The sequence below is a fragment of the Bison bison genome, unplaced genomic scaffold (genome assembly GCF_000754665.1).
Source record: "Bison bison bison isolate TAMUID 2011002044 unplaced genomic scaffold, Bison_UMD1.0 scf7180017864057, whole genome shotgun sequence".
Lineage (NCBI taxonomy): Eukaryota > Metazoa > Chordata > Mammalia > Artiodactyla > Bovidae > Bison > Bison bison.
Window position 1 is genome coordinate 5,802,172 of NW_011494629.1, and position 15,173 is coordinate 5,817,344.

The window sequence follows — 15,173 nt, forward strand, 5'->3', positions numbered from 1 at the left end:
AGGTCCAAGGGACTCTCAAGAGCCTTCTCCAGCACCACAGTTTGAAAGCATCAATTCTTCGGCACTCAACTTTCTTTATGGTCCAACTCTCACATCCATACATGACTACTGGAAAAGCCATAGCCTTGACTAGATGGACCTTTGTTGGCAAAGTAATGGCTCTGCTTTTTAATACATTGTCTAGGTTTGTCATAGCTCTTCATCTAAGGAGCAAGCGTCTTTTAATTTCATAACTGTGGTCACCATCTGCATTGATTTTGGAGCCCTAGAAAATGAAATCTGACACTGTTTCCACATTTCCCATCCATTTGCCATGAAGTGATAGGACCTGGGAGGTCTTCCTACCCAGGGCAAAAGCAAAGGTGGTTGAAGGGGGCAACTGTTGCTATTTCAACAAAGAGAAAATACACAGAGAGGAGAAAAACTAGTTTGGATTCATTTTCGAGATGATGCTCATCTGCGGGATGACCAGACAGGGAAGAGGCCAGAAGTGAATAAGGGGAAGATGACTATCCTCCTAGGCTGTTTGCCCAGTTCCCAGGTCAGTGAAATTACTGGCTGTGAAAGGCCAGGAGCCACCATTCCTGGGCTCTTCCCCACTGTTTCTTTGTCGTCATCTCAGTGCCCATGGCCGAGTCTCATCTGTAGGCTGTGAGAGTGTGGAAGCGTGTGCTCATGTGTGTGCATGCACACGTGCCCTCAGATGCCTGTGTGTGTGGGTGTGCGCACCCATGTGCACACGTGAGCATACTTGGAGTGGGGGTGGGATGACCAGAAGAGAGGAGGCATCTCTCAGCACATTAAGGTGATTATACTTTCTTGGATTTGATTTATTTGTTTGGCCATAGAAAGAGGCTCTGGAAATGCCCTCACCTGGTATAACTGATTTGCCAGGAGGACGAAAGTGGTGTCAAAGGGCCACTTGGAGAAGCGCCCAAGGGGACTTGAGGTTGTTTTACTTTCTAGTGACATGTGCCAGGCTGGAAGGTAAGACGGATTTGGCAACTTCCACTGAGGATGATGTTCAGAAGAAGGTTCATTCTTGTTTGGAACAAATGCAGACGGTTCCCACCTGGTCTGGCACCCAGGGGGCTGTTCATCTGGTGTGTAGAGCTCCTGCCTGGGGCTCGAGCAGCTATGGAGGCCCTGCTGGTGACGTCAACTGTTTGACCCAATTTAGAAGCAAGGGTCTGTTTTTATCCCCGTCTATCCTTCTTTGGTGCTTCTCTCTAAGTAGCCCATTCATCTTCTTCCTTTCCAGCCAAGGAGGGACAAAAGGTCTGGTTACTCATCCTTCAGGAGATACCCAGGAAGGCGGCAGCACTCGGAACTGAGCTGCACTGTGTTGTGGATTCTAGGAAAATGGGCATCCTTAAACCTGCAACAACTTAAAATGAAGAATTTAGAAAGGATTTAGAAGACAGCAGTAGTGATGATCAAAGGGGTAAGCACATTAGATCCACAAGGGAGGTCAAGGGAACTGGGATTAAATATCCTGAAGAAGAGAAGTCTGGGACTGACTACAGGGCCATTTTCAGGCGGTTTTACAAAACCGCTGGTGAACAGCTGTTGTGCATCCCCATGGAGGAGTGAGTAAGAGGACAGGGACATAAATTTCCTTTGGAGACTTTTAGCTGAAAGATACTTCTTTAGGGGTGGCACGGTCAGGGGATGGCATGGTGGAGGGCAGGGCCTGGGGAGTTGAGTCCTGGAGTGTTACTGACTGAGGACATCTTCACCAGTGAAGACTGAGAACAGGCTAAAGCTTATCTATGTGGCAAACATTCAATGGATGCCTATCAGGCACAGGGTTCTGATAGGGTTCTGTACAAGACTAATACTATTATCCCCATCTTAGAGATGAGCAAATAGAGGTCCAAGAGGCTAAGGGAGTTGCTCAGGGCCTTCTAGATAGTGCTCAAAGTGCTGGGACTCAACCTTGTGTTGTCTGGCTGCAAAGCTCTCACTTTTCTTCCTGTGTGGAATGCAGGCTTCACAATATATTGTTCATGATTTACGGTGCAGACAAGCCTGCAAGAGGAGAAGGCCCGTGCTGGCTTCCGCCAATGCTGACTTCTTGCTCATATCTCTCCTGCTGAAGGTGACCTGGCTGCTGCTGTGGCTGCCCTGTTTGTCTGCCCCCAATTACAGTTCAGAAGAGATAGGGGGACCCTTGGGAGGGCAGGAGTGTGAGGACAGGAGAGTTCATTGTTCAGCTGCATCCAGGAGCAAAAGACACTCTCCTGTGAATGAAGAGAACCTGTGTTTCCAGATCACCTTCCCCTGGAAAGGTTCAAAACACCTTATAACCATTATCACTTCATTCCTCATAATATCCTCGTGAAGTGGGTGTCAATTGTTGTGTGGCTTTTTTAGCAGATGGAGAAACTGCAGCATAAGAAAACTGTTCAAAGTCAGCCCGGGCTAAAGGAAAGAGCTAGAGAAAAGACCTAGGTTTCTAGACTCCCAGTCTCAGTGCAGACATCAAACTGCACGGATGCCCACTTACAGATTCCTTAAGTGTAATAAGATGTTAAATTCTGAGAGGAAGATCAAAGCATTGACTCCATCCACTAAAAACAAACGTAAACATTACAGAAGTAGTAGAAGTAGCCTTACCTCCCAAGGAAATTATGGGAGACGGTCTGAAAATGCCGAATTTTCAGGAATCAAAGGGGCTCTATGTTTTATTTTTTAAAATGTACATATTTTTCCTGTTTTGATCATGATTACTGAGATGATAGTACAGATGAAGTTTCAGCTCTGGGCTTGGATATGTAGCAGTGGTAAAGCTGAAAGCTGACTTTTTCAAATCAAGACACTCAGAGTCAAGGCCAATGGTGAGTTTTTCCCCTCTGAGATCATGGAGCTTAAATAATCACAACAGACAAGCAGAAGCATTTCCACTTCTCTGGGACCCAGGACTTACAGGAAATTACTCTTCTGCATGTCTGCTCACTATGGAAATTGATTTTATACAGACAGCTAAAAGTACACAGACCCACGCCTGCACGCCCGCCGTCTCTGTACTAGTGAACAGTGCTTCTGCCTCATTACTGAGGCCTCCCGGGTATCCGGAACAGCCGGCTGTCTCACCCTCTGGCCAGAGAGCTCCCATGCTGTACACCTGTGTCCTGAAAGGCAGCTCTGAGTTTTAGGAGTGGGTCTCCAGACCCTGTGAGCTCTGAACGTAGTCACATGTAGTTAATGCCACAAGGGAGGGAATGGGCTGGCCACCCTGCATGATGCTGGTTAGAAAAATAAGTTGTGTTTAAGGCCGGGAAAGTGACCAGTACTACTTCTTAATGTTATAGTACACAGAAACAAGACCCAGGTGTGTGTGAAAGAGCACTGTATGTACTGCATGTTGCTCGGTCAATTGACTTCTGGGGGTGGAATGACAAGGATAGGGTGCTGACTATTAGCCATATCTGCTGCCTGTGCCTATCAACTCAGTGCTGATCAGGAGAAAGGTCTTTATCACTCTTGACTCTGTCTTCGGCCCCTTGAGATTCTAAAGATCACCTTCTATCTGCGTGCCTACAGGAAAGCGCAAGGCTTGTGCGTCAGGAACAGTGAAGGTGCAGAGAACACAGGCAGTGCAGTTCTCGAGGGACTCAGGCTTTGGGGGCTTCCACGTTCAGGGTGTGAAGCAGAAAAGGCTCTTGTTCTGAACTGCAACTTACATTTTGTAAGGGTTTTTATTTTTTATTTATTTATTTTTTTGTATGGGTTTTTAAATGTCAGTAATTTATGTTTTTGCGTTCCCTTCCTACGTGGGGATACAAACAGTGTATGCCTCAAGGCTTTATACATGGTTACTTCTTTTCTTGATCAGAGCAAGTCATCTGCGCTTGGGTAGCTAATGAAGATTGCTGAGGTAACATTTACAAACAAGCACTCCCCAGCTTCAAGGGGGAGGAAGAGTACTGAATTAAAACAAACACGTGAATGTGTGCACAAAACATAATAACTTATGAGCAAAGAAAGAACTGGCAGCTGTTGATACTGTTGGACTATCAGGTGGGGAAGGCACGCTGGATAAGCACTCCTAGCTTCTTCTTCTTGGTCTCATCAGCATCTGGACAGAAACCACTCACTGAAGATGTCTAAAACATGGTGTCTCATCTCCCCTCTTCCACCTTCAAACACTCAACCTTCCCTCCCTTTGCCCCATACTGATTTCTGAGACCAAACACCTGCTGCCTGGATCGCCAGGACTTCTAAACTCAGCATGTAACCAAGTGGCAGACAGAGAAAGGTCAGATCGTGCAGGACTCCTCCTTTCAGCTCAACCAATCAACCAACTTAACTGCGGCACTCCTGGGGGTATTCCTGAGATCTGTTTATAGCCCGCTGCCACCATCCACCCATGGTCCCAGCTCTGGATCTTCAGTGAGCTGCCGTTTCTGTCTCTGGTTGGTCTCCTGATATCTAGTTCTCTCCATCCCATCTCTCTCCCATGCTGCCCCCCACCCCCAAGTACCTTGCTGATGGCACTCCCCTACCTGAAACCTTCAGTAGACCTCTGGCCTGAAGGCTTGACCGTAGGACTGCTGAGCCCTATCTCCGTGCTGAAGTTCACCAAAGAACTCCCTACCCTGAGTCATGACCTGTATCATGTACATCTTTAGCAGCTGACTAGGAGCTCCCTGAAGGCTAAGCATAGAATTAATTTTTTATTTCCTAGTGTCCAGCCTAAAACCTGGTGAAGGAGGTACTCAATAGAGAATGTTAAAATTAATTGAAGTAAGAGAATAAGAGAAAGGCAGTATGACACAGGCGGGCTGGCCCTGGGACCTTAACTGGCTGGTCTAACCTGAAAAATTTTGTCTTGTTCAGCACAGCTCACATGCCTAACAGATGTGTCTGAGGATCAGCTTGAGATGGAGTCAAAGATTAGAGGCTCCACGGGTAGGCGTGGGGCCTTCGGAGAGCTGGATAAAATTGGTACAATGTGCTGCATCGGTAAAAGGATGAACAGTCTGCTTCAAAAGCTGGATTAGATTCTGAGATTAGCTGGCGGGAAAGACAATGTTTGAGTTTCAAAATATATTCTAGTATTCTTGCTGAAATACATTCATTGTAGCAATGAAGTCTCAACTCTTAAGGAAAAATTTTTTTAAAAAGCTTAAGTCTGCTAGTCAAAATGTGATCCTAACTGGGCGAGGCAGCCTCTTGAAGGGTGAAGGTTGGTGGTCAGTGGGCACCGTTCAATGGAGATGCTGCTCTTAACATCCACAGTCACAACAAAAGTTACTTTGTGGGGTCATAATAAATATTCACAATGATAAAATCTAGGTGGGCTTGCGGGGGCCCAAGGTGGGCTTGGAGCTAGAGGGCTTGGGACATCCAAATGAACTCCACAAGCTTATTAGGAAGGGGATGTAAAGAAAGATCTCCAAAATGAAAAATGCACCTTGTCAGCTCCATGAAAATTGCTCTATTTGTGCTCTGAGAAGTTCTCCTGAAAGAATGTATAGTCATTACTCAGAAACAGACGTGGGTAACAGCCTAAGGAGGTAATATACCATCTCTATTAATTTTCTTTTTCCGTTTTTTGTATTAGTTCCTAAGGAAATTGCTCCATTCTGTTAGAGGACCTGAAAGGTTATTTCAGGGCAAGTATAAAAGAAAAGAAAAATTCTTGCAGGTAACCTGTTGTTCTTGACATCAGCAATAATGGACATATCCGATGTGATTTTTACACGAAGCAAACCTTGCATGTTCACTTTAAAAATAAAAGGATGGCAAATCTGAAACATTTCAGACATTCCAAAACAAGTCACCCTAACTTTTAGAACTGTCTCTTCTCCATTCTTTTTCATGGCAGCTGAGGCCACAGAGTGTCTCCAGCTGTTCGTGCTGGCTCCTAGAGTCCACACTCCCAATATTTCTAGGTCCCGTTGATCATCCCAGGACTCCTGCTGGCTGGGCTAGGTCCCTCCTCTATTAACAGAGGAAGATTAAACTTCCAGGCTGCAATTTGCCAAACAATGGCAGAATCATTTTTAACATTCAAAATAAAACTGGGCCCTTAATTCCTAAATTGGTCCTCACCTTTTTTCTTCTGGGATGTTCTCCAAGAGCATTTGAAGGAAATCCTGGAAGAAGAAAAAAGCAAATCATTAAAGATGTCCATCAATAAATAACCCTTCCTGGAGTCATGCCAGAGATTGAGCATTCCCAGCTGCTGACAACTCACCTGCTAGGGAAGGCAGGCTGACACGGAAATATTAGGCTATATACTCAATTTATTCATTTACCAGGGCCGCAGTCCAATCAGTTATAGAGACTTATTTTTGTAAAAACCACAAACAAATTGAAAAAAGTAACGTTTGTTATTCTGACCTAACCCAACAGTTTATTTCATTCCATGTTTAACTATTTTCAAAAGGCCAGCCATAGCACCCTGCACTGTCCCTCTAACTTAACCTTGTTCTCCTCCTCATCAGCTTCCCTAGAGATCCTGTGTGTGTTTGTGCTCAGTTGCTCAGTCATCTCTGACTCTCTTGCACCCCCATGGACTGTAGCCCGCCAGGCTCCTCTGTCCGTGGGATTCTCCAGGCAAGAATACTGGAGTGGGTTGCCATTTCCTCTTCTAGGGGATCTTCCCAACCCAGGGATTGAACCCATGCCTCCTGTGTCTCCTGCACTGGTAGGCAGGTTCTTTACCACTGAGCCATCAGAGATCCTGTTACATACTGAATAATCCCAACTCTGAGAGGCTAGTAACTAATGGCTTTTTTGCATTGCTCTATGGATAATAAAGACAAAAACCAAGACAATTAATACCCCAGTGGAGGAACAGAGATGTCACAATCCCCAAAATAGCTCACAGGCTCCTGCCTCCATCTGCAGCCTCTTCTGGTGCCACGGCACAAGTCCTCAATTGTTTGATATTTAAGATGTTTCAAGAATAGATTTTTTTTTTAATCTAAGGGCATGACTTACACACATACCCATTTTATCCTTTACTATGGAAAATGGAAAATTTCAGACACATTCAAAAGTAGCAAAGTGTAATTAAACTTTACACACCCAGTGTCCCATAGCCAATCTGCACCATCCACTCACTTGCCTCTTGCATTATTTAGAAGTAAATCCCAAACGTTAACATAATTTCACCAATGTTTCAGTAAATACCTCCAAAAGATAAGGATTCTTTTAAAAACATACCCATAATATCAGAAGAACTAAAAAATATTTGCATATGAATATTCAAAGTCACATTTATATTTGATCTGCATCTTGTGTATTGTGACCAATCTTTTCAGTCCATCTTATTCTGGAATCTTGATTTGGTCTAAACTACGTTTGTGAGATAAAACATAGGATACCCAGGTAAATTGAGGGCATACTTACATGAAAAAGTTCTTTGTTCTTAATCTGAAATCTTAATTTACATGGGGGTTGTACATTTTTATACGCTAAATGGGTAAGCCTAGTGTCAACCCTTCCTCATCTGCAGGTTTGATAAGATACATTTTGGGTAAATACAGAACATGAAACAAACAAGAACAATATTTAACTTTCTAGGGACTTAATATTGAGTGATAAGTAAGACCTGAACTTACAGGTTTTCTTTTAATAAATTGGAAATCACCTTTTAAATTGGTCCTTAAAGAGGGCACATGTGTAAGCCCAGATGATAAAATATGACACTGCCATTAATAAATGAGCATCCCTTCAGACGGACGCCTCTACCACAACCTAGTCTGCAGAGCCAGGGTCAGCACAGGGCTCTGATGAGATCCATGGAACTCAGAGTGTGAGATGCAAGCAGCAGTGCAGACCATTGTATTACAAACAGACGGAATACACGGGACTAGAAATCTGCGAACAATTTGTATGACAAGGTGTTCTTTTTCTATCATGGCATTAAGCATAGCCATCACTACACTGGCAGAGTCAGCTGTCCCTTCCTATGTGTTTATGGGTGGTTAGGTCCATTTCTTCCAGAGACAGAATTTCCCTATTAAGAGCACTGGTGAAAGATTTATTTCTTGCAACCTCTGTTCTCCTTCTAAGACTCTACTTGCCTATTGCTTCACCCAAAATACATAACACAAATACAACAAAACTAATATTAACATGTATCAGTCTGCTAAGTCGCTTCAGTCGTGTCCGACTCTGTGCGACCCCAGATGGCGGCCCACTAGGCTCCCCCGTCCCTGGGATTCTCTAGGCAAGAATACTGGAGTGGGTTGCCATTTCCTTCTCCAATGCATGAAAGTGAAAAGTCAAAGTGAAATTGCTCAGTCGTGTCTGACTCTTAGCGACCCCATGGACTGCAGCCCTCCAGGCTCCTCCGTCCATGGGATTTTCCAGGCAAGAGTACTGGAATGGGGTGCCATTGCCTTCTCAATCAGTATCAGTCTAAGTCCCCTAATGCTCATAGTAGCACTATTTACAGTAACCAAGATATGGAAGCATCCTAAGTGAGCATCAACAGATGAATGGATGAAGAAGATATGATAGATACACAGACACACACACACACACACATATATATATATATATATATGCACACAATGGAATATTACACAGCCAGAAAAAAGGAAGGAAATAATGCCATTTCCAGCAACATGAATGAACCTAGAGATTGTTATACTAAGTAAGTCAGACAAAGATAGATATATGACATCACTTATATATGGAATCTTAAAAAATGATACAAATGGACTTATTTACAAAACTGAAAGAGACTCACAGACATAGAAAACAAATTTATGGTTACCAAAGGGGAAGGGGGGAGGAATAAATTAGGAGTTTAGGATTAGCAGACACCACTACTATATCACACAACACTACATATAAACCACAAGCTCCTACTACACAGTGCAGGGAACTATATCAGTATCTCACAGTAAATTATGATGGAAGATAGTCTGAAAAAGAAGGTATGAGACGCTTTGCAGTGCACCAGAAACTAGCACAATGTTGTACATCAACTATACTTCAGTGAAAAAAAATTCATCAGTAAAAATGCAAGGAGACAATCCAAATAGAATGCAATATAGTATACACTGCAGTGGGTATATTGAGAAAAAAATATCAAAGGAAACAAAAGCAATATTTAGAAAGCAAAGAAGTATTTTTGATTGAGGTTCTTAAAGTCATGATTTGATTATATTAATAATTATTTTGTAAAAAAGTTGAATCAGAAATTAATTTTTCATAATCTGATGTATTATTAGATTACTTTGCAGATATTTCATTGGCTTAATGACAGAATTCTTGCTTCTTAAAAATTCAAGTACTGTAATTGTAATTTCTTACTAATTTTACTGCATTATCTCCTTATAGTCCATATCAACTTATCCCATATTTGTCCAGTAATTTATGCTCTATTAAGTGGGGGGAAAATTACATTAACTCAATGACAAGGGGGAGAATTTAATTGCATGAGAAGCAGGAAATCCAGAGTTAACCTTAATTCTGCCCTTTTGCATTTTACTATTACAATTGGATCTTTCTTTACAAAATTGCAGAACACAATGTTTCAGATTTTCTGTAAATACAATAAAAGCATAGGAGGTCCCCAAGAAGCTCTGCTTTACTTTTTAGAAAAGGTAACTGTCCCACTTCTTAGCAGGTGGCCATCTGCCTCTTCCTGCTCAGAGCTGAGAACTGCAGGCCATACAGCTAGCTAAAGGCTGCCAATCAGTCCTGAGGAGGACGGGTCTAAGGGACCACAGTTCAATTCAGTTACTTAGTTGTGTCTGACTCTTTGTGACCCCATGGACTGCAGCATGCCAGGCCTCCCTGTCCATCACCAACTCCCGGAGTCTACTTAAACTCATGTCCATTGAGTCAGTGATGCCATCCAACCATCTCATCCTCTGTCGTCCCCTTCTCCTCCTGCCTTCAATCTTTCCCAGCATCAGGGTCTTTTCAAATGAATCAGCTCTTCACATCAGGTGGCCAAAGTACTGGAGTTTCAGCTTCAACATCAGTCCTTCCAATGAATATTCAGGACTGATTTCCTTTAGGATGAACTGGTTGGATCTCCTTGCAGTCCAAGGGACTCTCGAGAGCCTTCTTCAACACCACAGTTCAAAAGCATTAATTCTTCTGCACTCAGCTTTCTTTATAGTCCAACTCTCACATCCATACATGACTACTGGAAAAACCACAGCCTTGACTAGACGGACCTTTGTTGGCAAAGTAATGTCTGGATCACACTGAATCACAAAAACTCAATACCTCAAACATCCCTAAGACATGAAGCCTGTATCTGCAGGGAACGTTTGTCTACAGTGGTAAACATTCTTCCATCCTGTGCTCCATCCAATCCATGAAGACACTTGGTCTCACCAGGGTAGTCTTTGTACCACCAGTGGAATCAACTCAACCGGTCCTTCTTATTCCATTCATACACATAATCTCATGGACATGAGTTTGAGCAAGCTCCGTAAGTTGGTGATGGACAGGGAAGCCTGGCGTGCTGCAGTTCATGGGGTTGCAGAGTCGGACATGACTGGGCAACTGAACGGACGCGTAATCTTGACTACAAAGTACTAGTTTTCCTGGTTCCATTCAGAAATTGGCATATACACCTGGAGTGGACTAATCGTAGAAGCCTTTCCCCATTTTCCACAACAGAATGTTTAAGAAGAAAGATGTCTCTTTTGAGTATTCCTTCCCTTACCACTTCTTTTCAATTCTTTCATCTGTCTTCACTCTTTACTTCAGCATGTTGGCATTTTTATAAAAGCAACTTACAAATATCAATTGGACAAGGAGGGTTTTCCTTGAAGACTGATTCTAGGATCGTTAACAGGACTTAAGGCACTAATGTGATCTAGGATCACTGACAAAGTCCGTTAGCAACAAATACTAGGGCCCTAGTTTCTTACCACTAGAGTATGCCTGAAAATATAAAAGCCAAAGACACAAAAATAACAACATTCTTGCTATTTGGACAGTGAGTTGGGGTGAAATTTTATCTAGATTCTTGACAACTGTTGCAAGCCAATACTCTAGTCAAAAAATGTATTCCTTGGGAAGTTTTTTTTTTTTTTTTCATTTCTTATTCTCCTAATAATCTATATACTGACCAGGTCAGCCCTAGATAGCTTATTTTGGTTATCACCTAAAAACACTAAATTAAGCATTAAAATATTTTTTTAAAAGACACCAATTTTGGCACATGGTTAATTTGGTAATTATTTTATAGTACCGGTGAAAGTTTTCAACAAAAAGCAGATGCATGTAGCTTCTCCTGGATAAACTGACTCTGGCTTGATATTTACATAGAACTAGGAATTTCTGTCAGAGGTTTTATGAATAATCACTATGGTGATAGAGAGGGGACAGTAGGAGGGACAATATAAATAATCAAAATATTGAAATAAGGACAGTGATGGCAGGATAAATGCTGAAAAGAAATGAAACGGTCAGGGATCAGTCATTGCTCAAGAGAGCAATTTTAGTTGAGAGGTAGAAAGATGATAATTCTGAAGTACTGGGTAGATGAGGTGTTCAGAAATGAAAGGATTCAAAATTCAATTGGAAAAAGAAGAATTTGAAGATCTTCTTTGTATAGAAACTGAATCATGGCCTTCCTCATCAAAAACTAACTAGCAATATCAACAAAACACAATCCGTTTTCTAAAAGTTTGCAAAAATGTCGCTGCTGCTGCTGCTGCTAAGTCGCTTCAGTCGTGTCTGACTCTGTGCGACCCCAGAGACGGCAGCCCACCAGGCTCCATCGTCCCTGGGATTCTCCAGGCAAGAACACTGGAGTGGGTTGCCATTTCCTTCTCCAATGCATGAAAGTGAAAAGTCAAAGTGAAGTCGCTGAGTCATGTCCGACTCTTAGCGACCCCATGGACTGCAGCCCACCGGGCTCTTCCGTCTATGGGATTTTCCAGGCAAGAGTACTCGAGTGGGGTGCCATTGCCTTCTCTGAAAAATGTCACTAGCAGCAACCAAACAAGGAAAGAGTACAGCCTGTGGCATAAACTTCAAAGAAAAAACTAAAGAAAGAAACATAACATTCCAAGACAGCCTCCAACCCTCCCTCTGCACCGCCCCCTCCATCACGCTTAGCTGTAGTGGTACTGGTGAATTGCCCAAACCCCACAAGTTCTCACAAATACCCACACATTTGGAAAAAACACAGGAATATCTTTATTTTTCCTCTCTTTTTGTCTGTGGAGGGACTGAAAATGTTTGCTCAATTGAGATGAGCAAAACCTGGGAAATAAACAACTGAAGATGGTACTCTTATGAATTGTATGGGTTCTAGGGCTCCAAGCTGCATTGGAAGAACAATATTAATTGGGAGAATACCTGCAGTGGAAAAAGCAGCACCCAAATTAGGTGAAGAGAATCTTGGATGGGAAAACTTTAACAAAATTTCATGAGTTGGCGGAGCCAAATTCTTACAATAAAGGCTATACACAGCTCCAGTGGAGCTCTTCTCCTCCACCTCTCCATGCATAATATCCAAGCTTAAAACTAGAGCTCAGAGGGGAAGAAAAACATGTCTAAGAGAAATTGCAAAAGAAATCGAAGATAATGTTCCAATACATATGAGAATAAATACAGGATCAGGACTGTGCAACTCATGCTGAGAATGAGCAAGAAAAAAGTATGGCAACTGTGCAAACCAATACAGCAAAAACCCACATAAAGAGAGAGCTAGAAATAAGAAGCATAATGTAAAAGACAAAGAATCCAGTAGTCTTGAAGAAAACATAATCCAAGGCACAGAAGAAAATTCTCCACAAATGCTTTACACTAAAATATAAATTAAAAGAAAATAATAATAACATGGAATGGCGTTAGAGTGGCCGAGAAGAGCTATCCCACATCCAAGGTCAGAAGTGGCAGCTGTGCTTCGCTGGACCAGCCTTGAGGAGATAGCCCAGGTCCAGGGTCAGAGAAACCCCAGTAAGACGGTAGACACCGAGAGAGGGCATCAAAGGACAGACAGACAGAAAACACAATCTCAGACAACTAACCAATCTAGTCACATGGACCACCACAGCCTTGTCTAACTCGATGAAACTATAAGCCATGCCGTGTAGGGCCACCCATGACAGATGGGACATGGTGGAGAGTTCTGACAAAATATGGTCCACTGGAGAAGGGAATGGCAAACCACTTCAGTATTCTCGCCTTGAGAACCCCATGAACAGTATGAAAAGGCAAAAAGATAGGACATTGAGAGATGAACTCCCCAGGTTGGTAAGTACCCAATATACTACTGGAGATCAGCGGAGAAATAACTCCAGAAAGAACAAAGAGACAGAGCCAAAGCAAAAACAACACCCAGTTGTGGATGTGACTGGTGATAGGAGCAAGGTCCCATGCTATAAAGAGCAATATTGCATAGGAACCTGGAATGTTAGGTGAAAAGACCCTGATGCTGCGAAAGATTGAAGCAGGAGGAGAAGGGGACAACAGAGGATGGGATGGTTGGATGGCATCACCAACTCAATGGACATGAGTTTGGGTAAACTCCAGGAGTTGGTGATAGACAGGGAAGTCCATGGGGTCGCAAAGAGCTGGACACGACTGAGCAACTGAACTGAATAAGAACATAAATTCAATGAAATGAAAACTCAAAGACAAGATGACAAAACAATAAAATGAGAGGAAGAGATTTCAAAGCAAAGGAAATAAATTAGGGACCAAAATAATACCACCATAGGAGCATTAATAAAATGGAAACATCAAGGAAAAGAATAGCCATTAAAGAAAAATAATAATACTGTTATAACAATAACATTAATAATAAAAATAATACTGCTTGAGATAAACATATTCTGTGAAGAACAAAAAGACAGAACCAAATAACTAGAAAATAACATGTATGGAGGACAATGATGGTATGACAAAAATAACCAGTAACCTTGAAACTCAGCATCCTGTAAGGGAAAAAAAAAATGAATGTGTTCAAAGATACAATTAAGATAATTTACTGAAACAAGGAAGAATAGATGTTGAGTCTAAAGATGCAGTGTTTTCCAGGGAAAAAACAAAACAAAACTGATGCAGACTCATGAACACCAAGTCACTTTGGATTAAATTAATAAACATCAAAGGTAAAGAATTCTTCTGTCATCTGAGTGGTATAAAGAGGAAAAAACAGACTGACTTTAAAAGTTTCAACAGCAGTATTTAATGCCAGAAGGCGGTTGAGCAATAGCCACAATATTCTGAGGAGATGAAAATATGACCCAAGAATATTATACCCAGCCAGTTTGTAATTCAAATATAAAGGCAACAGGCAAACATTCTCAAGCAACTTGAACTTCAATTTAACAAAGTGCTGAATCAAAAGAAAGCATTCATAAATATAGAAGCAGGGTAAAATGACTGTTAGTGAATAATGAAATCCTTTAAATACAGAACTAGGACTATACAACTGTGAAAATTACAGTAACATCACACAATATAAATGATATAAACATGAACTATGTAAAAATATTAATTAAGAAAAATCTAGAACCAGGAAAAAAGTAGTTGAAACATAACTACTGGTTGCCTCATCTTTTATATTAATGTTAACATAGGAGAATAAATTGACACTTTCTAAAATTAAGATATATATCTCAAAAGGAAAAAAAGAACAATTTCAACCTCTTAAAGATTTTTTGTAATTGTGTTTCTTAACTGTAGAAGAATCTTTTAGGAAATGATTTTTTATCTTTATTTTATCTTTATTTATTTATCTTAAGCTCAAGAAAGTCTTTTATATTCAGTTTAGTTTCTTTTTCATGTGTTAATTTCAAGTAAAGTAACATTTAAAACATTTTTTCATTAAAAGCACATAGTCTATTTTTATAAAACTATTTCTAAATACATCTATCTATAAATGTGTGTATGATCAGGCACGTAGGAAATGGCAACCCACTCCAATATTCTTGCCTGGAAAAACCCCATGGACAGAGGAGCCTGGTGGGCTATAGTCCATGGGGTTGCAAAGAATCAGGCACTACTGAGCAACTAACCACACACACACACACACATACACACACACAACATATATAGAAAGATAGAAATGGATAAAAGAAATGCAACTTCTAGAATGATGTTCACCTACTATTAATTATAAGTATTTATGGACGGTGATATTTTGAATGATATTTACATTCATTGTATTTTTCTGTATTGTTTATTAAATTTTTTATAATGAGTATGTGTCAGTTGAAAGA

The 15,173-nt window shown here is 41.4% G+C and overlaps 1 protein-coding gene across 2 annotated transcripts in view; it reads right to left on the bottom strand.

The window, feature by feature from the left end:
* LOC104985724 (chromosome unknown open reading frame, human C9orf3) overlaps positions 1 to 15,173 on the bottom strand; it is a 424,441-nt gene that overhangs the window by 113,546 nt on the left and 295,722 nt on the right. For both annotated transcript variants that reach the window (XM_010836042.1, XM_010836041.1), the window contains exon 10: positions 6,061 to 6,104. In XM_010836042.1, coding sequence (XP_010834344.1) covers positions 6,061 to 6,104 — 44 coding nt within the window. The remainder of the gene's footprint in view (positions 1 to 6,060; positions 6,105 to 15,173) is intronic.